At 35.4% G+C, this 25,297-nt stretch overlaps 1 protein-coding gene across 1 annotated transcript in view; it reads left to right on the forward strand.

Moving 5' to 3' along the window:
- The first annotated feature begins 880 nt into the window (after positions 1–880).
- The window catches only part of USP34 (ubiquitin specific peptidase 34), a 108,153-nt gene continuing 83,736 nt past the window's right edge, over positions 881–25,297 (forward strand). The window contains exons 1-7 of the mRNA XM_054383754.1: positions 881–884; positions 1,498–1,585; positions 4,211–4,628; positions 10,371–10,421; positions 10,608–10,757; positions 15,810–15,877; positions 22,729–22,921. Coding sequence (XP_054239729.1) covers positions 881–884; positions 1,498–1,585; positions 4,211–4,628; positions 10,371–10,421; positions 10,608–10,757; positions 15,810–15,877; positions 22,729–22,921 — 972 coding nt within the window. The remainder of the gene's footprint in view (positions 885–1,497; positions 1,586–4,210; positions 4,629–10,370; positions 10,422–10,607; positions 10,758–15,809; positions 15,878–22,728; positions 22,922–25,297) is intronic.

A 25,297-nucleotide genomic window follows, 5' to 3' on the forward strand; every position in this document is an offset into this window, starting at 1 on the left:
GGTGTGGGTTTTTGTGGGGTTTTTTTGGGTTTTTGGGTTTTTCTTGTTTGTTTTTGTGGTTGTGTGGGTTTTTTTGTTTGGTTGGTTGTTTTTTTTGGTTGGGTGGGGTTTTTTAGATACTATCTATAATTAAGGATCTGTCTTTTGTTGCCTGCTTGACCTGAAACGTTTGACAGGGTTGTTGGTTTCTTCAGTGATGTGCTTTGGCCTTAAAAGTCATGTGTCATGGTAATTTGTGGGGTTTAAAATTAAAAACTAGTATGAAGTGATACCCATCTTCTAGTCTGCTTGTCAATTTGGCACTTTGTCCAGTGTGACATAGGGATCTTTAAAGCTGTCTAGGAGAAAAAGAGAAAAGGGATTTTTCAAGTTTTAAGGTATCATATCCTATTGAGAGACTTTTTTTATATACTTCTATATTTGTTTATGTGTATGCATATGAAAATATGTATGTATGTGCAAATATAATGCTCTTATTTCAAAGAACTTGTAGCTATTTATTTTGTGTGATATTCCTCAGAAGTGTATTGATAGGTCATATAAGACTTCACAGGGCTGAGACTGGAAAAGAGGCTGAGGTAGTGATCCTGAAGAGCTTGCTTCTGTTAAAGAACCTTTCCCACAATTCTTGCTTGTAAAGTAGATTTGTGAGTATGTAATACTTGATGTCATGTGAAGTGTTAAAATTAATACTTACTTTTTGTTATAAATTAAATGGCCATCTTAAAAGGAAGGCTGACATTCTTTGTGTAGCAATTGGATAATTGTAGAAGTGTGTGATAATTTAGGACCAAGGATGAAATGAGAATTGTGAATTGATAGTTGGGGAAAGGTGTGTGGCCAGTGGATGGAATCCAGTGCCCTTATATATAATTGGTTAATGCGTAAGTTGAGATGTGGACTACTACTGATACTTGGCTTATTAGAATGTATACATATTTTTTAAATGGAATCAGAAGGTATTTGATAATACTTCATTGAACTGTTGGTAGTTTGAATTCAATGTGTAACTGCTCTGGTTTCTAGATGTAATAAATGTGGTAAGGCATTCTCATTTTGCTAATCAGTGATTTGTTGCAGTTAAATTACTAGATTTGAAGGTAATAACAACATGGCTGGCCTGGAATAACTTTATACATACACGGCATGTTGTTCTTATCTTGATAGTATTGTTGTGGGGTTAATGGGGTTAATTGTTGAAGAAGGTTCATATTTGAAAATGTCCATCAATCTGTAGCTCCCAGTGGAGCTTCTGAGGAGTTCTTGATCAGTAATTTTCACAGAATACTGTTCAACAACATTGTGCAGCTTCTGTTTTCAAGTTATTTTGTATCTAAACCTTCTGCTTACTAAATAAAAAAAATAGATTTGGTGGAGGACTTAATTTTCTGTTATGAAAATATATTTACAAAATACATGCTATCAAAGACAATTCAAAATAAAAATACCACAATTTTATACCAGGGTTTTTTGCTAATATGTTTGTGTTTTCTTTAGTATCAGATGTTGAAGGTGCTGACGGGTTGCAGCTCAGAAAAGAACATGCCCTCAAGATATTTGCTTACATCAGTTCCTGGACACAAAGGTAATTTTGGTTTGAGTTTGGGTGTTGATGATACTGTATCTCAACAGTAGATTTCCCTTTTTAAAAGCAAGTGGAGTGAATTAGAACAGGCAAGTTACAAATGTGTTGAAAAGCGATACTTGGACAGTAAAGGAGATTTCACTAATTACAAAATGAAACATGTTAGTGCATTTGAGAAAAGTGTTTTGAATCTGATTGACATTCTGGATGCTGTAATAATTGTGTATCAATAAAGAGCTATATTGTTACATAGTTTTGTGACAGATCCTAGATCCCAAGTTTGTCTGAGAACAATTACAACCTAGTCATTTTCCAGGTTATCTGTTTAGAGTTCTGTTCTGTGCAACAGCTATAGCTTGGCAAATCCAACCTGAAGAAAAAATAGACTGGGTAACTTTTAACTCTTTATTTTCTTTTTACCTTCCATCTCTGTTTTTATACTATTGAAGAGAATAGAAATCAGTCCTTAAGCTGTTCAAAGAAGTCAAGTAAAGAGAGGCTGCAGGAAGGAGTTTTACTTTACATTTTAACTTAATGCCCTACTTCCACGCTATCAAATGGGCTTTTGGGAGTTCTTGTTGTTTTGGTGTTTGAGACCTTCCTTAACTACTTTTCATTTTGTCACCTGTAGTTTAAATCTCTGCTTTCCTTCAGAAGACCAGTTGGCAATTCAGCCTGTAGAACACCTTTTTCTTCCATCTGCCTGCAGTATTTCTATTTCAGTTTTCTTTTGGAAAATGTTATGTTCCAAAAAGTTGTATTTGTACCATACTCCTTTCCTAGATCTTTAACTTTTTCAGATACATGAAGACTTTAAGGGGTTTACACTTATCTCTATACTGAAACAAAGCAAGTGCCTTTGCCCAGCAGAGAATTCTCTAGTGTCTTTTGGTGATCAAATACGGGTATGAGACCTATTCACCAGATTTTGTTTGCATTATTATTGAGAATAATCCATTACAGACAGGTGAGGGTAGTAATTTGTAGGTGTAAATTGATTGAACATCTTTTTCCCCAAAGAGAAATGCTTAAGGATGGCGTTTGGTTTTGCCTGGAATTTGCTGTTGTATTTTATTGACATGAAAATACACCTACAAGTCATATGAATCTGTATTTCAAATAGGTAAAGGCACACTTCACTTAACAGTGAAAGGATTTTTCTTTCTGCATAGATGGAACTAAAGGTTTTAGATGCTTGCATCACCTTTTATGTGCTGGAATTGGAGAATACTGTAACCCATTGAAAAAAAAAAGTGTATTCAGAAGGTCTGTACTTCAGGAGCTGTATCTGAAGGTCATGTTTGTATTCCATCAAGAGAGGCAGCACCCTCTACCTGTCATAGCTCTGAATTATCTTTTCTTAAATATCATAATTTATGAAGACTAATTTCTAGATGAAATGCTATGCTTTGAAGAAGAATTTTTAATTGCCACTTTTTGATAGCTTGTTACTCTGTCTTTTGCCTGCTAATTTATTTCAGAAATGGTATGTGTAGTTTTTATATTATTTCTGGTATCTTAGATCTCCAGTCATGGACTGCAGTCCATTGTTCTTCACTGAACAGGAGGAAGGTCTTTACAGCAAGACAGCTATCACTTTATATGGCAGTGACATTGTTTAGTAGACTTCGAGTGAGAAGCAGCAGAGTCCATCTCAGATCGTTCCAAGCTTGTGGCCTTTGATTGTAGTCTTCAGTGAAACACCCGAACTTATTGATCTATTGCTTCTCTGCATTCTCCAGAATTTAGGTCCTTTTAGGAGAATATGTTGCACCATTTGTTCAGTATGGGGAGGTTACTACTTTGTATGGAAGAAACAACTGTTCCCAGACAATAGGTTCTAGGATATCTGTCTTGGGAGGTTTATGCACTCAGAATCTCTTTGACATATTATTGTTGCCCACAACCAGAGCTATATTAGAGAGCTTCCTAGCTTGTTGATCTGATTGATTTTTCTTGCTATATTTATGAAAGTGCGGTGTATAACTTCCCCCTTGTTCTTTTCAGTTTACAGTATGTTGTTATGTATTCAGAGGAATAATCTGAGTTTACAAAGTTAAGAAAATAATTAAGATACTGTATATTGCTTATGTCCATGGGGTTTCTATCCAAATGCACATACAGGAAGTGAGTTTAAATACTCAAAAATAAAATTATTTTCCACCTTGTTGATTTAAAGGTGATAATAATTAGTTCTTACACAACTGACACAATAAACTGGTGGTTTATTGCAGTAAATCTCAACAGAGGAAACCAGATGAGAAAACACACTTAATGTACTGAAGAGTGTTGCTTCTTTAGTAGTACAGTGATCTTGCCAATAAGATTTCTTGTGTACATTTTACTCACAGTTGCAGCTGCTAAGTGATAACAGGGACTTCATAGTTCTGGTAAGCATTTGGAAGTGATGGGATGCTCACAAGGCTTAAGGAATGTTTTGTGACTCTTACTGATAGTTGAGTAGAGTCTGTTTCACTTGGTTTTCTTTACTTTTATGGATCTGTCAAATATTTTGTTTAAAATGTTTTAATCTGAAGCATTGTTTTGGTCAGTTACCTGTTCTTATTTTAGTAACTTCAGCAATATTTATTCTGTGTTTTTTTTTTTTTTTCTGTTTTCTTACAGACAATGTCTGTGCTGTTTCAAGGAGTATAAACATTTGGAGATCTTTAACCAAGTAGTATGTGCTCTTATTAACTTAGTGATTGCCCAAGTTCAAGCTCTGCGGGACCAGCTCTGTAAACACTGCACTATTAATGTAGATTCAACATGGCAAGATCAGAGTAATCATGCTGATGAGTCCCTGAATGTAGAGAGAGAATCTCATGAAGAAAATGGAGAACAGCAAAAATCTATAGAGAAAAAATTAGATTCTGCAAGAACTTGTATCCTGACAGAGGAGGAGTCTGCAAAGAACACTGATGCTTTTAGCTCATGGAGCACTGATGAGAAGGAAAAGTTGTTGCTGTGCGTGGCAAAAATCTTTCAAATTCAGTTTCCTCTGTACACTGCTTATAAGCATAATACTCATCCCACAATAGAGGTATATCTTATCTTTATGTGTATATTTAATTATTTTGTGAAAGGTTATTTGCTCCCTCTAATGAATATACTGTACATGTTTGGTGATAGGGTGGGCAAGTTCAGCTCTCCTGTTGACTTCAGTAGAATTTTTCAGAGAAAGTTTTAAAATGACACATACTCTTACATGTTCTTTAAAATATGCTTAATTGTTATAGGTAATACATTGATAAGTGTTGGATGGAACTGTACACTGAATTTTTGTACTGTTTAAATAACAGGAAGGCAAAAAGGGGACTATAGCGAAGCCTTTCTTCCAGAAGGCAACCCATTAATAGTTTACTAATTTTTTGTTACAATCTGTGGTTCTAGAAGCAAAACTTCATGAACTTCGTGGACAACTGAACTTGTTCGAATAGCTGTTTAATTGATAGGAGTAACTGAGCTCTACTCAAGTAGCTTTGTTCTATGGTGCTGATTTTTCTCTGTGATATTTATGGCTGCCATTCACATCTTCATATTTTCTTCTGGGGAAAAAAAAAACAAACAAACAAACCCACCACCACAAAAAAAAACTCAACACACCAAAAAACCCTCAACAAACCCAGAAACAACCAAACAAAACACCCCTAAAAAAACACAACAAAAAACCACCACCAAAAAAACCCAAACAAAACACCCCCAACCCCACCCCAAGCAAGAACAAACCAAACCACAAAATTTTCAGAAATCCTGCAATGTTTAATTCACAATTTCTGAAATATAATGGTGTTAAAATTTTGTAATTGAAACAGTGTAGGTCTTGGAAAGATTGGATTTTGATCCACCTCGTGGTCAAATAACATAGAAGCAGTTCTTTTGAGAGATTTGTATGCCAAGATGATGTATATTTTTACCTGTATATAAAAGTAAACCAAGTATTTGAGACAGTCCAAGTCCAGAAGTACAGTTAACCCAGCCTGTTTTCATTTGGAGAGTTTTGGGAGTTCTGTTGGATATCCAAGTAGTTTAAGTTTGATTTTCAAACTGAAGTCCTTATACTTAGAGGAAGAGCTATACCAGCTTCTCCTAAAAAAATTCCTGGCTGATTTGGTCCGTTCAGGAATATGTTTTTGCTTAAAAGTACAGATGAAAAGGATTTCTATTTTATGATACCTTAAGTACTGAGTGCAACCCTGATTTAAAGCAAAAAGTGCTCTCATAAGTGAGACTAGTAAGTTGTCTCAATTTAGTGAAGTTGTGCTTAAGATGGGTATCCAGAATTAAATTCTGAACTTCAGTAATTATTTGTGGTAGTAGAAAGTTTTGACATTAAAATAGCTAACATTTCAGAATAATAGAACCCTAGTCCTTCTGAAATATTAAAAAAAAAATATTAGTTTGCAATAAAATAAACGCTGAGACCTTTTACACAGAATCACAAAACTTTAGGGGTTGGAAGGGACCTTAGAAGATCTAGTCCAACCCCCCTGCCTGAGCAGGATCACCTAGAGTAGGTCACACAGAAATGTGTCCAAGTGGATTTTGAATGTCTTCATAGAATGAGACTCCACAACCTCTCTGGGCAGCCTGTTCCAGTGTTCTGCCATCCTCACACTGAAAAAGATTTTTCGTTATGTTCATGTGGAATCTTCTATGCTCCAGCTTGTACTCACTGCCCTTTGTCCTATCCTTGGACATCACTGAGAAGAGTCTGGTTCTGTCCTCCTGACACTTGCCCTTTACATGTTTATAAGCATTAATGATGTCACCCCTTAGTCTCCTCTTCTTCAATCTAAAGAGACCCAGCTCTCTCAGCCTTTCCTTGTGAGGAAGATGTTCCACTCACTTATTTATCTTTGTGGCTCTGTGTTGTACTCTTTAAAGCAGTTCCTTGTCCTTTTTATAGGCTGGATATTAGGAGGAAGTTCTTCACAGAGAGGGTGATTGCCCATTGGAATGGGCTGCCCAGGGAGGTGGTGGAGTCGCCATCACTGGAGACGTTCAAGAGAAGACTGGATGAGGCACTTAGTGCCATGGTCTAGTTGATTGGTTTAGGGCTGGGTAGTTGGTTGGACTGGATGATCTTGGAGGTCTCTTCCAACCTGGGTGATTCTATGATTTTATTCTATTCTTGAACTGTGGGGCCCAGAACTGGATACAGTATGCCAGATGCAGTCTCACCAGAGAGGTGCAATAAAAAAAAAAAAACCCGCTACCAAAACAGAAAGAGGTACATAATGAATGTGGCAGGCTAGCATACCTCTCTGATCTGTGTGGAAACAAAAGGTCTAGCAGAAAAGTAAAAAAACCTTTTCCTTCATCTGTCTGTACTTCAGGAAAGTATTTTTCATTCTCAACTTTGCTTTAAGCTGTATTTTTATGGTAGCTAATGAATGTATTCAATAAATTGAATGGTGTATGGTAGTATATATACATACAATTTATGCTAGTATGTCTAGAGCGATAGCCAGTCACAGTACAGCAGTCTACAACATATATGTCCAAACCACTTTATGGCTGCACATCAAGTCAAAAATAAGTCCCACCAGGCACAATGAGATTTTCTTTTCAGTGAAATTGAAAGCAAGGACAAAGAATACTTAAAACTGTCATTTAAAAGAAGTAGATGTGCTTATACATAGAAAAGCTGTTCCAGAATTGTTGACTGTATATTCCCTATGAAGCTAGTTTCATCAGGTGTCCCAGAGGAGTACAAAAGATAAATCACTTAAGTAGTCACTGATTTGTTTTTTCTAAAGATAGATTTACCCTGTTGTACAGTTACTACTTGCAAAGGGCTGCACTATGGATTTATTTGTACGTAGTGAAAGTTTAAAAGGCAGGCCAAAATGAATGATTGGAAACTTGAAAACCACAGATCTTAACTTTGTCCCATTTTTATATACACATATATTTGTGAGATAGCCGCTGTTAACTTATACCAATGGGTTTGCAATAAGACAAACCCAAAATCTAGCCTGTTCAAAAAACCTGTTATGTTGGCAGGTTTTAACTTGACTTATTGTCAGGTATGGCAGGATTCATTCGACAAGAATTAATTATATCTTCTGATCACCCTAGCCTACATAACCAAAAATTATGAATGCTCTGGAAAAGTGGAAATTTTCCAATGTGAAACAGACTCAAGTCTCACATCTCATTGACTTCAGAAATTCCTTGTACCTGATTTTTGAGGTGAATTTATGCAACTTCATTGAGTTGTCATGACCAGTTTGGTTTTGCTTTGCCAATGAGGCTGTCATTTAGAAATTTCTGCTGTAAGGCTTTCACATGGTCTTACTACCTTCTGGTAACAAATAGCAGTCAATATTACTCTTAACCTTTGCTCTGTCTACACTTCCAAGATCTTTGTTCTTACAACAGCAGACATCTTGAAGTCTAATCTTCTTACTGGGTTCTTGCCAAAGCCATTTTACCCTTGACCATCTAGTGGAGAAGAAACATCCATATCCAAGTAGGAGTTCATGACATTGGCTGAAGAGCAAAGCAACAGTTGTCTGCAGAAAAGGGTGTTTGCCTGTGTATGATCCTGTAGCTTCCCTCCTTAAATGATCCTGGCTAAGAATTATTTTTGTAGTTTAAAATATTTCTGAAGTGAGAGACTGATGACAATAGAAGTATGACTGGTAGTCAGTAGGGCTGTGTATTCTTGATAGCAGAAGCTACCTTGAACAAGTCGCCATGCACAGGCTCTAAATGCTACAGAAATGCACTGTATATGAAGACAGTGAAACTACATCATGAAATAAGCATACAGTCTTTAATATGAGTCTCTGTAATGCAGACAGCATGTCTCAGCTTTTCTCAGACTGGTAAGAAGCTTGCTGAACAATGTCTATGTTTTGAGATCTTTTGTATAGGATAGTTTAAAACCCTGTGCCCTCTTCTTCTCCTACTTTGTGCAGCAAGTGTAATACTTAGAACGGACACTTCATTGAGAATAAAACAACCTAGAAAATGGAGGCTCTTAAAATCCTGTAGAGAAAGAAGCAACAATGTAAAGTGCACTCCTGAACTTTGCACTGCCTTAGAACAAGGAGCGAATCTGAAAGGAGTTACCCAGCCGTTTAGCAGTTGTTGACAGAACGTGAAATGAAAGAGGGAAAAAAACCCAGTTGCTTAAGTGTCTGTAGTCTCTGATTCTTTGGAATCTTGCTATGTCTGCTTTTAATTGCCCTGTAACAAGACTGTGTCCATGTCAGACATCAGCATCACTCACTCTAAGTGATAGTGATTTTTAATACCATGTTCAATTCCCACAAGTTTTTTTGTTTCCATATCAACTTAAAGGAATTATCAGTCGCTGTTCTGTTTCACATTTGCAAGAATCTCTCAGTCTCTCAACTGCAACGCTTCTAGTAAGTTCTGCAGCACTTGCACAGACTTCTGTGAGTTCTTGATTTCTTTATTCCAATAACTATATTTCAATCAATTCTCTATTAAAGAAAACTAATCAAATTTCTCACGTTCTCTCTGCACTTTTCATATGCAGAGCACTGAACACCTTTTCTTGCTACTTGAAAACTTACCACCTACTGTCTTCAAAGCTTTTTTAAAAATAGCTGTTAGAGTATCACGAGTTTGGACATGACTTAGGGTTCAACAGAAGAAATAGGAAAATAAATGATTAGGTATAATATGAGCATATTGAATAATTCAAAATGTTTGTATCACACTTCATCCATCCAAAATTGCATGCCTGCAGCATCCTCTAGCATAGTTTTAAGAGGCTTACTCCTACACAGATACTTGAAATATGTTCAGGAAGCTTCATTTGAAAACTTGATGTTAAACTTACATTTGGTTTGTGAATATGAAAGCTACGTGTTTGGCATGCAGGGGGTGGGATGGAGAATGTGTGCTGTAACTACCTACAAGTATCCATGGAAATGTTGTGGATTTACAGTCACATTTTATGATATTTTCAGTGCCCTTTTGCCCCCAGCCGTATGCAGGATATACACAGTATGTGTTACAGCCATAATGAAGAAAGTTCCTGATTTATACTGTCCGAAAAGTGGACGTCGTGACCATGAAAAGGAAAAGCTGTTTTACCAATTGCTTTTCAGTTTAGTACTTCTAGAAAATAGATTTCATGTTGCAGCAAATAGCAAACAGATTGATTGCATGATGCAGTTCCTTAACCTTCTTCAGTTAATATTAGATGCTTATGTTTTATGATTTGTTTTGTTATATATAGAAGATTATAGTAGCTGAAGTTAAAGAAGTTTAGTATTTTGATGGGAAAGAATAATTTGATGGTTTAGCCCCTTAAGTCATTAAATGTAGGGTTGTAGAACATCCTACATTTCATTTAAATTCAGATGTTTGGATATATGCCATATCTTTGTGCACAAATTGCATTCAAAAATACTTAGATTGTTTCAGTTCTGTAATTCTCAGGCTGGTGTGCAGCCACTGTTCCAGACTTCCCCCTTTGCAGCTTTCCTGTTGGAAAAATTGTTGATCTGAAGGGGGCTGAGATTGAAGAATGGTCTGTTAATGCTTCTGTTGAGAGCCACTGCTGAGATGTGAGCTTAAGCATATATTTGTGTACTTATTAATAAAGGTAAAATGGTGAACTGGAAAAGTATGCTTTGTAGTGTAAAGTGGAAAAAAGTTTGAGCATCTGGCTTCCTCTAAATTAAGGGTTTGGTTTTTTCTATTGACTCTAATGCCTGGTAACAGTCAGTTGGTTTTTTTTTTTCCTCTAAAAATGTGTTTTTATTGCTTCAGTTATTTTTTTTTTCTTTTTAAACAGGATATTTCTGCTCAAGAAAGCAATATATTAGGAGCATTCTGTGATATGAATGTAAGTTGTCCATTTTTAAACAGGTGCACGTTTCCTAGAAACCTTAAAATAGCCATGTTTGTTCCTTTGTATAGATTTGTGTTACCCTAGTGTAGCTTTTGAATTTACAGGATGTTTCAGTGGATCTGGCATGGATTGTTCAAACTCTTCTCTTTTTTTTTTTTCTTCTTAATCAAATATTTCTAGGATGTAGAAGTACCATTGCACTTGCTTCGTTATGTTTGTCTGTTTTGTGGAAAAAATGGCCTTTCCCTCATGAAGGATTGTTTTGAATATGGAACCCCTGAGACACTGCCATTTCTTATAGCACATGCATTTATCACAGTGGTATCTAATGTAAGTATTGGCTTTAAATCATTGAATGTTACAAAATTTAAAAGGACTGAAGTCTGGAAGAATTCTGTGGGACCAGGGAGGGAGAAAAATGCTTACAAGATTTTCCTTATTAAGAATGTGAGGTTTGCTTGTCCACTGAGCATTTTATCATCCAAACCCTCTACCTCTCCTCTAAGCATGCAAGTAGTTTTGCAGGTTTTCACCTAGATAGGATGATTGTAACAGCCCCAAAAAATACTTACAAAAACATTGTCAAAGGATATTTCTGTCTCTAAAAGTGTGCCATGGAAATGCTTTAAGCTTTTTCAGGCTATATTAACTTCTTACTTCTTTCCTGTGAGGCACAAAGAAAAAGCTTATGGATTTCTTTTTGTCTCAATTTCCTGTGATTTTATATCATTATACACAGTTTCAGCATAGAGATAACTATACATATCCTTCATCATTTCTTATTTTTGAAATAATACTGGTTTTTGACTAGCAGAACTATAAATTTATTTCAGTGGAGATTCAGAGGATATGAGTGATAGAAATAAAAAACAGTGTCTGAAGAAGGACATATGTCATGGGAGGAGTTGTGACCTGTGGATGTTACATGTGGACAAAAAGGCAAACGATAGTTTATGTGTTGTGTGAAGCAGGTTTAACATAATTTTAACATTGATTACAATTTAGAATGCTTAAGATCAGGTTCTTCTTTCCATGCATTTAGCCTCCTTCTTTGTTACGGTTACTGACTAGCTAGGATGGTTTTAAGGACTGGAGTATGTCTACATAGAGGCAACCAGTGACTGAAGTAAAGCTAGTGTTGGTCATCTCTATTGCTCACTCCTGATCCTTTTAGTTTAATAGTTCTTGTAGACTAGAGAGTAAGTGAGTAGGGCCATCATGTGTTCTGTTCTTTTAAGCTAGCACAGGAGGACTGTTGCAGAACGTCTCTATGTTAAATTGTGGAGACAAGTTTTCTTCTGCTCCTTTCTGCATCATCTGATGAGCTTTCAGGTGATAATCTGATGAGTTCTTCATTCTCTAGCTATTGTCAGCATAGCCTGCAGTTTTCATCAGACCATCTGCTGAAAATGTATGGTCTTATAGGTTATTCTGGTTTAGAAGTAAATTTCAGTCATGGAACCCAACTTTTCTGCATGTCTTGGTTTGGTTTTTTTTTTTTTTTTTTTTTTTTTTTTTGTGAGAATGAACAAAATGGTTCTAAACCTGTCCTATCACACCAGTATTTTTTTTCAACAAGCATTCTTGCTGCAAATCCCGTTTCCTAGCTTTCATACCAGTGAATGTAGACAAACTTTCTGCCTTTCTTCTTTATCCTTTTTCTAGGTTATTGTTTTCTCCACATAAATTATTTTCTTCATTCTTAGTGATGTTCCCTAACCAAAAATACTTCTCAACAAAGTTTCTGCTGTCAGATGATTGCTTAGCAACTGTGCATTTATCTTTTGTTCTAGCAGGTAATATGTTTAGCTGCCTCTTTCAGCTATTTCAGATGAAAAATATGGCTAAACCTGCCAGATAAAATGAAATTCAACCCAAACCATAACCATAAGTACTGTTTCTTCAACCTCTTCTAGCAGTGTATCTGTCACCATGTCTGTCTGGCTTTTCTGGCAAGTCTGTCTGAGCTGGAGGAAAACCGAAACAAAAAACAGCAACCAAACCACAAAAAAACAAAAAAACAACTTTCGATTTTATCTGTGAGTTTACTACAGAAAGTGTAAGCAAGTGTTGTACTATGCTTTATTCATCCACTTCCTGCGTTTTGGTGTCACTCAGCGTACCCGTTAGGAGTGCTCCTTATTTTCAAACACAACATACTTCTTATTTCTAAATGAGGCAGCTAATTTTTTGACAAAATATGTTTTACCTTGCTGATATACCAAAAAAAAAAATTCTCTGTCATTATAATGGTGCATAGGCTTCTAATTTTGATGTAATGTTTTTCTTTCCCTGTCTCTTTTTATATAATTGAATATAATTTATGTATCTTAGATAAATATAACAAATTTAATAAATGTTTCTGATTGTCTGTGAAATTATATCCCAGTTCATTTGAGTTTGGGAGTTACAGGTAGTGTGAGACTATGTTGATAATAGTTCAGTGAACAATTCCACGATGTCACGTATTAACTAGTTCACAATGTATAAAGCCAGAATCCCAGTTAGTGTATGGTGACTCTTAAACAGAATTTCACAGCTATCCTAACTCTTGAGAATGGCAGTTGAGTAGTCATTGTTGTAAAGACTCCCTAGAAAGGTCCATGCTGTAATTGATTTTGAAGTTCGTGAGATGAATGAGTTATCTGCTGCCTAAATGTTTCAAAAGTCTTTTCAGAGAGACTGTTGTGTGGACTAACCAACTTCTCATTAAAAGGCTAGGCTTAGTAGTAAGCTCCAGGACATGAAATAGGTGAAGCTGGAAATGGTAAACTGCAATCAAAGAAACATTGAACTTTTAGCAGACAAGGCTGCCTAGTGGTGTGGAAAGCATTTGCTCTGCTTATTCCACAAAGGAGAGAGAATATCTCATTAAGTGCACTCTACAGGTGCATGTAGGACAAGACCATTACCACAAATTAAAAAAGTCTGTGAAGAACTGAGCTAGTTGTTTGTGATTACTCCTTAATACGGAGGACATGAAAATTATTGTAAAGATGTTTCTTTGAATTTTTATTTTTTCTGGCAAGTGTCATTTGAGTGTCTTTGTCAGACAAGCTTATGTTTGTAATAATAAAGCTAGCAAGTGTAATATAATGCAACTTGCTTCACATAGAGAGTCAGCTAGTTGGCACTCTTGTTCTTTCTCCAGCTCATGGCTCTGCAAGATGCTTTCTTAGCAGCATGTATTGTGGTAAGGCTGATTATTCCTTCTTAGAATATTTCGTTGCTGTCTTTTTTTAGTTAGATACTTGTTTCCTCCTTTCTTCCCACAATGCATATTCCTTGGTATTTGCTCAGTCTACTTGATGTTCTGTTGATCTTCTTAAAGAACTAGCAGACATGAAGAAATCAATAACAGCTTGTTCTGTAAGGAGTTCAACCCGTCCTTCTGTACCATTTCAGTTCTGGGGGTGTTGGGGAGGAGTAAGTCAGTGGAGAATTAATTGAAATAGTGCTGATAGTTTCCAAAATGTTTGTTTAATTGTACTGTACGATAATTCAGCACTTAACTCAGAAGTAATAACTGTTGAGAGATGTACTGCCTTTTAGAAATGAACTGCCTAGATAAAGAAGAAATAATAAAAACAAAAACCTCTGAAACCTCAGAATACAACAGCTGCTGGAAATACTTTGTCTTAAAAGCAATGAAAGCAAAAGCAAATTCTGATGCAAGTTGTGAATTTTAATGTGACTTTGTATATGCTGGTTTTATGTCATTTATATAATGTCATTTTATTGAAATAATTTCACATACTGAATTCATGATGAAAATTATATTTTCATTTGTAATGAGAAATTATCCATTAATATGGATATTAATTTGAGGATCAAGGTTGTATGTAGTGCAGGTATATAGATGAATGAAATGGCTTTGGAAGTTTGAATTAACATAGAGTGAAAAATACAAGATACAAAAATGAAATTATCAAAACATTTATTTCACAAATAAATACTTATTTCATATTGCATGTGAAAAAGAGCACATGGTATTAAAAATCAATTTGTGTAAATACGATAAAGTCTTTGTTATCCTTGCAATTCCATGTCAAAAATGTTGTTTAATTCCTGTTTCTGGAACAGGCATCCTCTAGTCACACTTTCTTTGGGATGTTGGCAACTTTTTTCTTCTTGAGATTGCTGACTGGATCAGAATCTTATTCCAAATTTTGTCTTTTTTGCAATGTGAAGATTTTTCTGGTTTGCCTTGCAAAGTAGGTTAGTATTGTTACTGTGTAGTGTTGAACTGTAAAATAGTGAGTATGAAAAATTTTTTTTCAGAATTAACTCAAAAAGTTATTTGGCTACTTCTGGAAACATTCAAATGCTGGTAATACAGTTTTATTACAGGATGGTGTTTTTCTTTCCTGGCAAGAGGAGGATTTAGATTTTTTTGCATACAGGATTTTCCAAAATTGTGGCGAGAAGTTAGTCCTTAGCCAGAGTTCGTTACATCAGCTGCAAAGATTAAATGTTCTTTTCAGAATCATCTTGGAGATGTAAATTGACATGACAGCATTGAGTGACTGGTGGCTTTAGCTGTTCACAGGATCTGTGTGTGCACATCACTAAAATTAAGTGGGTAGTAGTAACAGCTGCTAACGTTTCATCTATGCTCGGTCCCCTACCTGGCACGTAGTTGTCTTTCTGTAACAGGTTTAACAGGCTCAGCATTCCTTTTTGAAATGCAGATGGAACTTCTAACTTTGCCTGTGTAAGTAGTTTGGTTAGTCCTCTTTTCCTTACAGCGGTACTAAATAGCTATGTCAGGGGTTTTATCTCTGCATGTTTTCTTCCTGCATTCGGTTTTGCAAAGGTGGTAAAAGCACAACAGTAAATATTGGAATGCAAATATGGTAGTAAAAACCACTGTGCTTAATCATTGGTTATAACCTGTAATTTTATTTTATAGGATATATAAGTCGTGAGAAGCAAAACATGTACATAAGTAATTCTACGTGATTTAGGAGAGATTTGCAAAGAACAGGAAGAAGGAGATCATTTTCTTGTAGACTTTATAAGAAAAAGGAATAAGAAACTTCACAAGGCTGAGTAGAATTTTTTCCAACTGAAGAAACTACAGAAAATAAAAAATTGAGATATCTGAGCAGTATGATACTAGACATACAAAGTTTGTGTTTTCCAATTGACTAGAAGAAAAGATGCAACTCCTGTTTATAAGCCACAGAAGCATTTCTAACCTAAGTTTTGTAAATTAGAAAATTAAGAACTTGCAAGAATGAATGCTGAATGAAAAATGACAACAAAGCCTTTTATTAAAGTAGGGTTGCACATGCAAATGTACCAGCAATATTTTATTTTTAAGATTCTTATTAAATGTTTTTAATGACGTTTTTATCTATTTATGTTTTTGCATTATAGATCAGAATATGGCTACACATCCCTGCTGTCATGCAGCACATTATACCCTTTAGGACTTACGTTATCAGGTAAAGTTTTAATTTTAGAATCTTTCTTGTGGGACTTTTTGACAGCACCTATTTCTAATTTCAGCTGATAGACTTTTAATTGTTCAAATTGTTGCTCTGACTGTATCATTTCCTCATGGAAAGTGAAGATAATGTTTACAGTTAGTTTGGGCAGCTCTTTGCATCTGATTTCAGTGTCAATCAGATCAGTCTTGTTAATAGCATTTTTAGTGTGACAGGTTCAGTTGTAATTGTTTCACTTACTGCAGTATCTTCATAAAACTTTACATAAAATTTACAATGAGAGAATGTAAGTAGAAAGCAATAGGTAGTCATGGAGATTTCCTATACTGAGCTTCATATTTTCATGTTCTGTATTTCCAGCTGGCAGGAACTGAAGTGTGATCAAAAGTCTATTTGCACTTTTATGTATCTAAATATATCCAGCCCCAAAGATTTTCTTTATATCAAGTTGCTTATCACGAAAAACACTTGAAAATTAACGTGAAGATATTTATTCAGTTTCTCAGGACAGTAGAAGAAGTTAAGTGAGTTGCTGATGAGATTATCTTGCAATGTGTATCTGCCCAGAGGTGGAGGGGTGTGGTTACAACCAATTCCTTCCAGTGGCCCAATATTAATCTTCTCTGGTTCAGACAACCTGAAAGGCCACTGTTTTTTCATGGGCTCCTATATCTTCCAAGGCTCTGGCTTTCCTATAACTGGAATACTAGAAATGAGCTTATACTGATCATAGCTTGCCATTATAGATTATATGGTCTTAACTATGCAAGTATAAAATCACACTTGTAACAAAAATAATTACATTGCCAATGAAATGTGCACAGAAAACGAGGCTCAGAACTATGTTTCATATTTAAAAATGTTCTGTTTAATCATAAAGAATTTTTACTAGTGATGTAAATACTGGCTTGGCTGTTGATGTAGCTTGCTATAATGTAGTTTCTACTGAAATTATATCGGCAGAGAAAAGAAGAGTATGCTGATCTTCTGTTAAAGCATGGCACTCTTGACTTACAGTCCAGCTGTGAGCATTCCTTCAATGCTGATGTGTTATTTTTGAAACCTTATAAAGGTAATAAATAATCACAAATCAGTCTAGAAAGGACAGGCAGAGGATCTTCAAGTTCTTGTCTCTATACATATTCCATTAATGGCTGTTTGTGTACCTGGAAATTTGGCTCATGAGCCTTACCTCTCTTCTTGCAACCTATGGAAATTTAAAACAGCATTGAAGGATCAACAATTAGAAATAGGTTAAGAAGGAACTTGAGTGAGACAGAACGGCACAGCTTGCAGTCTTTGCTGTTAATTCTCACTTGTTTGTTGTCCTATAATTCTTAAAGCATTTTCTGTTTTGTAGTTTTAGACATAATTAGGATTACTAGAATGAATGGATTTTCTTCCCCTATGTTTTTCCTTTTTTTTTAATTCATCTCTTCCTCCTTACCCATAGAATCATAGAACAGTTTGAGTTGGAAGTGACCTTAAAGATCGTCTGGTTCCAACCTCCCTGCCATGGGCAGTGACACCTCCCACTAGACCAGGTTGCTCAAAGTCTCATCCAGCCTGCTTTTAAACATCTCCAGGCATGAGCTGTCCACAGCTTCTGTGGACAACCCATTTGAGTGGCTCACCATCCTCATAGCAAAGACCTTCTTCCTAATGTTGCCCCTTGTCTTATTACTGCACGCCATTATAAAAAGTCCTTCTCCAGCTTTCCTGTAGGCCCCCTTCTGGTACTTGAAGGCCACTATAAGGTCTCCCTCAAGCCTTCTTCAGGCTCAATAGACCCAAATCCCTCAGCCAGTCCTGGTGGGAGAGTTGCCTCAGCCCTCTGATCATTTTTGTGGCCCTCCTCTGGACCTTCTCCAACAGACTCATCTTTCTTGTGTTGCCAGCTCCAGAGCTGAGTGCAGTACACAGGTAGATACAAAAATACTAGTATCTGATTTAAAATGTGATTTATCAACAGCTTCTTGCCATAAATAATGCCCTTGATGTCTGTTCTCAGCATTTACAGTAAGTTAATGTCAATCAACAAGATATATCATTGAAAAACAGTAACAGTTCAGAAAAGGAAGGTGATGTTCCCACAGTTTCTGTTTTTCACAACTAAGTCCTAATGGGAGATCTGAGATTTCTCAACAAGACACAAGGCTTAGAGGTCATATAGCAAAAATACTCTGTAGTTTTATACCCTTAAATGGGACAGACGTTAACAGAGTTGCCTTTGGTAAAAGATGACTTTCTTGATGTATGCAATTCACCCCATTTGGCTGTCAAGCAGCACAGCACCTTTGAAATAAATCCTGCAATAGCTATTCCTGCTATGCAAGCTAAGAAAGAGGGTTTGGAGAGAGTTTTATTCTAGAATGAGCTCTTGGGACTCCAGGTGACTTGTAGTCCAAATGGCTGTTCATGTAGATTCCTTTCAAGAACTGCATTTTGGCATGATGATCAGCATAAGCAGAAAGTGAGATCACCTGACTGGCATCTTAGCAGCATCTTTTATCAGATGAGGTTAACCTTTGTGTGCTGATTATATCATTATTTCTACTAGGAGTGAATAAAATTAATATCAAAGTGTGCATTTGTGTAGGGGACACCACTGCTGGAATGTGCAAAGAGCTGTGTGTAGCATTAGTGCTACCCAATACTGCACTCAGTCCTAACCCTTTCTCCTGCCCTCCCTTTTTTCTCTCTCTCACTTCAAGATGGTCTTGAGAGATTTTTTTACAATGGATTCATGTCTCTGCTCCAGTTGTGGAGAAATAGAGTGCTCTGTGTTCAAGCACACTGGGAGGAAGTTGCAAGTGGCCATTGCTTCTGTGTTAGTTGAGTACCCTCAGCACAGAGCACAAGTGTGGTGTGATATATGCAGAGGAAGTGGAAGCTTTGAGCAGTATCATTGATCTGCAATACTTCCTGTGGAATACAGTGAGAGAGAATGCAGCTGAATAGAATTCAAATTGCTCTTCTGTTTAAAAATATATTTTAAGAATTTGGGATGTTTAAGAGTTCCCAAGACCACTCCTTGCTACTGTCAGGAAAAGCTCTTGTAATAAGCCTTTAAGTTTTCAATTGCAAAAAATACTTAACTCCTCGAAAAATCTGAAAATGTATGCTGTAGGTACAAAGAATAGACAAGTCAGGAGACAATAGCCAGGCACTGAAGTGAATTCTTCATTTCACTAAGGAGCACTGACTCCCTCTGCTAGATATCCCTTTTGCAGCTGTGGTCCACAGGAGTCATATTAAGGGAAAAAAGATTATTTCACAGCTGAGTAGCTGAGGTCCTGAAGTGCAAGATGTGATTGTAAGCATTACATGATCATGGAACTGCCTGTTTAAAACCGAACTCTCTCTATCCCCAAATAGAGCAAATTGAAATAGTTCCACTAACCTAACACAAGTGTAAAATAAAATATTTGTATATATGTTGCTTACACGTAGAGAATATATATTCACTAATTATTTTAAGTAAGCCAGGCTGGCAAGACACTTCCTGTACATACATAGTCTTTCCTTTATGTATATGAATAAAAAAGTATATGTTTCTTTCTGAAAGCTTAATTTAGGCAAACCCATTAGATCTACAAAAATAAATAGATCCTGAAGTGTCGTTTGTATATTCCTTTAAGATATAATGCTCATCAGAATCATAAAGATAAAAACTTAGGAATAAAAGAAATTGAAAGAATAGAAGGTATTATTAAGCTGCTGTATGAATCAGTCACGTAGTCACATTTCTATCCTATGTACAGTTCTCACTGTTCCATCTCGCAGAGATGATAACAGAACTACCTAGGTGATAGAGAACGGTGACAAGGAAGACAGAAGAGAAAAAGTTACGCTGATAGGAGGAAGGACATAGTCTAGGATGCTTTTTGGACAGGGAAATAGTTGTTATATGAGTGAAGACAATCAGTAGGGAATGATAATTCAGTTTTTCAAAACTGAGAAATGTAGGACATGCAATGCAGTTGTCAGGTTGCAGATTTAAAAGGAATTAAAGGAGATTGTTTTTCTCACAAATGTAATTGTGAACCTAACAGACGTTGTTTAATGAGAAAGCCAGAAGTACAAATAGAAAGAGATAAATGAATTCACAGTAGTAGATAGGTTCATCCATTTTTTTATATGTGGGATAAATTTTTAATCCACTTTTAGAGTGGCTATTTTGAGCTAAATAGAGTAGTATCACTGTTCTTATGTAGGACAATGGCGTGAATTTACAGGTAGTGTAAGGGAAGAAGTGTTAATTGTCAGTGATATCTAAATATTTATTTTTTAAAAATTAATAATAACATTCATTTGATAAAAATTAAAATGGACTCCATTTACTGAGATGGGTTTAGGCCACTGTATCCTTCCACAATAAAAATGAGGCTTGGCCTACTCTGCAAGTTTCTGTAGTTTTAGTTCTTGTAGTAAATATATGATAATATTTGATTTATGACCAGTGTAAAAGTCCCAATAAATGTTCTAGTGTAGATACAATTTACTATAATCAATTGTATATTATATATAATATACTGTGCCTGGTTGCATTAAAAAAAAAAACCTAGGTTGCATCTTAACAAGTAAAAGGTGCTCTTTTCTCTGGAGCTTTCTTTAGGGACTTGGCAAAGCAGATTATACTATTGAAGTGCTTCTTTATCTGTGAAAATGCATGTGTGTAATGGTTTCATTTACTATAAAGTGGGATTTTTTTTTTTTAAACTGCTACCTCTTAATGTTATAATACAGAGAATAAGACAATAGTCTGATTGAGACTTGGATTAAATACAGTAAATGCATTGGAAGAACCTCAAAAATGTTGTAGTATGGATTTTATGAATGAAAGTAGGTTTACAATGATCCTGTTGCATTAAAATTAAAAAACATTTTATTGTGTCAACTACTGTAGCTGCATCACCAGACTTTATAGTGTGAGGAAGATTTCAGGTGAAAGTCCTGTTACAGAAATCTAGTAAAGCCACAGAAACCCTAGTTTCTGTATATGTAGATGTGTCCACTTCCACTTGTCTGTTACATACAAGTACTCTTTATCTGTCCTACATACGATGTGAAAATTCATATTATTTATTTTAACATCTTTGAGATCTTTAGAAATCCTTGACAAAACTAATGACTATGACTTGATGTGCATTGTGAACATTGGAAAACTTTTGGAACTAGGGCTGATTATAGCTTGCATTTAAAAATGGGGACATAAACCTTAATCTGAGGCTGCTTAGTCATACCTGAGTTTGTGTTTTGTAACATGGACCAATTTTTTTGATCAGTGTAACTCCTTTCACCTGCCCATGGGTTAAAGATAGGTCACTGAGTCTGGTTTGCCACTGAACTTTTCCACATAAGCATTCCTTTCTCAGAGTTACTTTTACTTTGTTTAGAACTTACAGCACAGAAGCATTACTTTCTTGCCGTGATTTCCAGTGCTGCACATGAGAAGACAAATTTCACGATTAGTAACAGTGATAGATCTGTTTGCCTTGGACCTGAACAGTCCTCCTTTTGTCCTGCCATTAATTTCTGTCTGCAGTCTCTATGATTATTGCACTGGATTCTCTTTTCTGTGTTTCACAATGTTAAGCATCATTTAAGTGTGTTTATTTGAAGTCCTCTACGTAAGAGCTGTGAAAAAAAGGCCTCAATCTAGATAGGAATCAGGGCCTGTATTTTCACTCGTTTAAAATTACTGATGTTTATATGATGTCAATGCAAAGGAATGGTGCATAAATCTAGTTGTATAGTTTAATATCTCTTGTGTTTTTTAAAAGATTAATGCATCTATTTGGCTGATCTCCAAGGATAGATGCCGGCTGAGGCTGTCAAACACATGGATTTTTAACGCATTTCTGTGTAGTTATATCTAATTTGGATGTAGGGAGAACTTCAAAATGCTGAAGCACAGCAGAAAAAGACTGAAGGCTAAGGTTGCGCTAGCTTCCATAAACTTTCATAATTTATTATTTCTTCTGCCTGCCATTTGCAGAGACTATCTGTATTGTGATTTGTTGTGCATGATTAGGTGACCCCTTATCTAAGATGTCTGCAGTAGGAAGAACTTAGCTGTTTAAAATTATTTAAGCATTTATAGTTTCTGTGTAAGATTCCTGTGATCCTTAACGATGCTTCTTGTGCATCCTTAAAAATCACAATTACGGTCAATAGAAGAAACAACTTGGGCATGTGTTCCTTTACCAGCTCGTAGCAAAAGCAGTACTGTGGCAGAGGGAGTACTGATGTACGAGCACAGATGGTGTATGATAATGGCAGAAAAAAAGTGCATGTGCCACATTTAATTTTATGAGAATGGGATCGCACAATTACGATTTTTTTTTTTTCCTGTTCTATGGCTGAGGCTGGAAACAGGGATTTATTAACCTTCAGAGTATTGTCACTGCCAGATCGTGGTGTTTGTGGTCCACCAACACTGCTTCCAGAAATTCAGTTTTGAAGCATGTCCATATATTAAGTGGATTGTGGTGTTTGAGTTTTAAATAAAGTAAATAAACATGATGTAGATGTCCAGAGGGGGCACCTTCCCATGAAACAGGTATGATGTTTAGGCTTCCGATCTGCGCTTCTGAAGAATTTTGTAGGTTTCCTGTCATTGTGTGGAATTCTGCAGAGGTTTAAACCAAGAAATTTATTTACTTTTAAAAATATTCTGCATAACTCCATTTTTCCTTTTTTTTTTTTTTGCCAACTTTTGAAAGAATATTTTGAGACTTAGTAGTCCTACAGCTATTGGAAATATATATTTGCTATAATCAAGATGGTGTTACAGGAATCTTCCAGTTTGAATCATACTTTCTTTCATTTGTAATTTATTCTAGGTATTTATGTAAACTGTCAGACCAGGAGTTGCGACAGAGTGCAGCCCGGAACATGGCAGATTTAATGTGGAGCACAGTTAAAGAACCGTTGGATACAGCCTTGTGTTTTGATAAAGAGAGTCTTGATCTTGCGTTTAAATACTTTATGTCTCCAACTTTAACAATGAGATTGGCTGGGCTGAGTCAAATAACAGTAAGACCTTTTTTAAACATAAATAATACTTATTTTAAAATGTTTCTTTTTTTTTTGTTTGATTTATGAGTTACAGTCTTGTTTGGGGGGCTTTTCAATATGCAAAAACAGCAGAATCATGCCTATAATTAGAAATTATAGGCATGATTGTGAATAGATAGCTATGTTCTGCAGCATATGGAACTGTAACATGTTTCCTGAACAGTTTGCATGCTAAACACATCTCTTATGTTTTGTGACAGTAATGCTGAAATCGAGTCCCTTGACATGGCTGTATTTGTTGTTTACAAGGGCTTTCAATTTATTGTCACTTTTACAGTGTCTTGACTCTACTGTAATTAGCTGCTTCTTTGCATTGTACATACCTTTCTTTCTTGTTTCTTTAATTCTAGTCTGTTTCTTAAAAGAGCGTTTCTGCGTTAATTAGCAGATGACTGAATTGAAGAGATCAATATATGTAGCATCAGATAGAAAGATTAAAACCAAAAAAATCCACCCTTCTTTTTCCCATGAAATGTTCCACATTACTCTGGTCAAGATACATTGTATCTCTTTTGTCTGTCATTGCTTTGTACATGTGTTACAGCCAGATTGTACAGATCAGAAATGACCATTTTTATTCATCTCAGTATTTTCAATGTTTTGTTTCTTCTGATGCTCCTGTATTTAAGATTTATAGCTCATATTGTCATGTTTGCCTTAACCCACAAAATGGTGAATCGTTGCAAACTATATACTAGGATGAACATAGTTCTCAAATTTCGTAATACTTTATGAACACACTTGACTTTGTTCTGGCTGATTACATGGTATCACTCAGTGACTCTCCTCATTGCTGTCCATCAGTAAATACAAGTTAATTAAAGTTTGATTTTTCTTCTCCCTGTATTTACATATAAAAATAGTCATAATTGGTTTAATAAATGATTTAAGGTAACCTGTAAGTATTTCCAGTCAGATTATTGGTGATTTTAAACAAAAGTAAAAAATTTATGTAGGTGTGTGACCCACTAAGTTGGTTTTTGTTTTTGTTTTTTTAATGAGTCTATGAACTACATCAAATGTTATTCTAAGTGTAACTGCGTTTATAAGACTTGAATGTGTTGGGCGTTCAGTTTTACATTTATATGAATGAAAACACGAGGCATTTCAAGATGCAAGATACAGAGAAAGTTAACTTTGGGAAGAAATGGTGACATTACTGATTAAGTGAAAACATATATTTTTATTTATGTTTTCATTGCTTTAGAGAGTTACAAATGTCTTATAATATCTGGCAGATACATTTTAAAATATGGCCATTAACTGGGCATAAAATTAACTTTCTGGGTTTTATTCTGCACAATTTTGGAAAAAATTCATTTTCACAATTTTTGATTCTAAAGTGTATTTCCAGTGTTTGCATAGTTCCAATTACATTATATTTTTATTTCTTTAAGTACTGTCCTTTGAGTTCATACAGTTGTCCTTGTTCATCTACTAATGTATGTCTTTTTGTATATCCTTACCAAAAGAAAGTCAGTTTACTTTTTCAGGCATATAGTTAATTTGAGGGTCTGTGAAATGGTATAATTGTATGATTGATAAATATGACTGTAAAAATGAGATTTTCACTAACAGGCATGTATTACCAAAAGCAAAATTTTACAGTAATTTTAGCTTAAAGCAAGTTGGTTTCAACTTTTGAAAAAATGGCGTATCATTAGTAAGCTATTCAGACTGTTTTATACGAACAGTCTCCAAAACTGCTCTCGAACACTGAGACATTTTGCTCCTCATACTGAAATCATAGGAAATTTTCTCCTCTTTGGTTTTCTTTTTAAAGATCTTATCATGGTATCTTTAAAAGAAGTATATTTTGATCTTTTTTGCTTGACCTTTGAGTCTGAGAAGCATTTTGGTTTAATTTTGTGTTCCTTGCTTAGAAGAACTTTTAACTGCCAGTTCTATGACATGTGAATGTGAAATCTGAACCACATTTCAGAGAAATGTTGGCTACTGAAGTTTTCTGCTCTCTTTGCAAAGAAAGATGTGATGTACTTCAATTCTATTAGTATTTTCATGCAACTTTTTTGAAGTTTCTTTTTTCTAAAAGTGTCTGTGATGACTCAAATTTGTCAAACTAATTTCTCTGAAATGTTCTTTCAAGCCAACACAATTTAAGCTTCCCATTTGTATTCAGGACTTCAGAACTACAATATCTGTTTTTAATTCCATTTGTCAGCATTTCTTAGTTTCATTTTGCAAGCAGACATGAAGATTCAAAGAAAATTTGTGAAATTATGTGCAATATAGTTTAAAGCATGAATTTTTTAATACATGTTTTATTTCAAAAAAAGTTTCTTCTGAAAATTCATATAGGTAGTTTACTCAGAT

The sequence above is a fragment of the Indicator indicator genome, chromosome 9 (genome assembly GCF_027791375.1).
Source record: "Indicator indicator isolate 239-I01 chromosome 9, UM_Iind_1.1, whole genome shotgun sequence".
Taxonomy (NCBI): Eukaryota; Metazoa; Chordata; class Aves; order Piciformes; family Indicatoridae; genus Indicator; species Indicator indicator.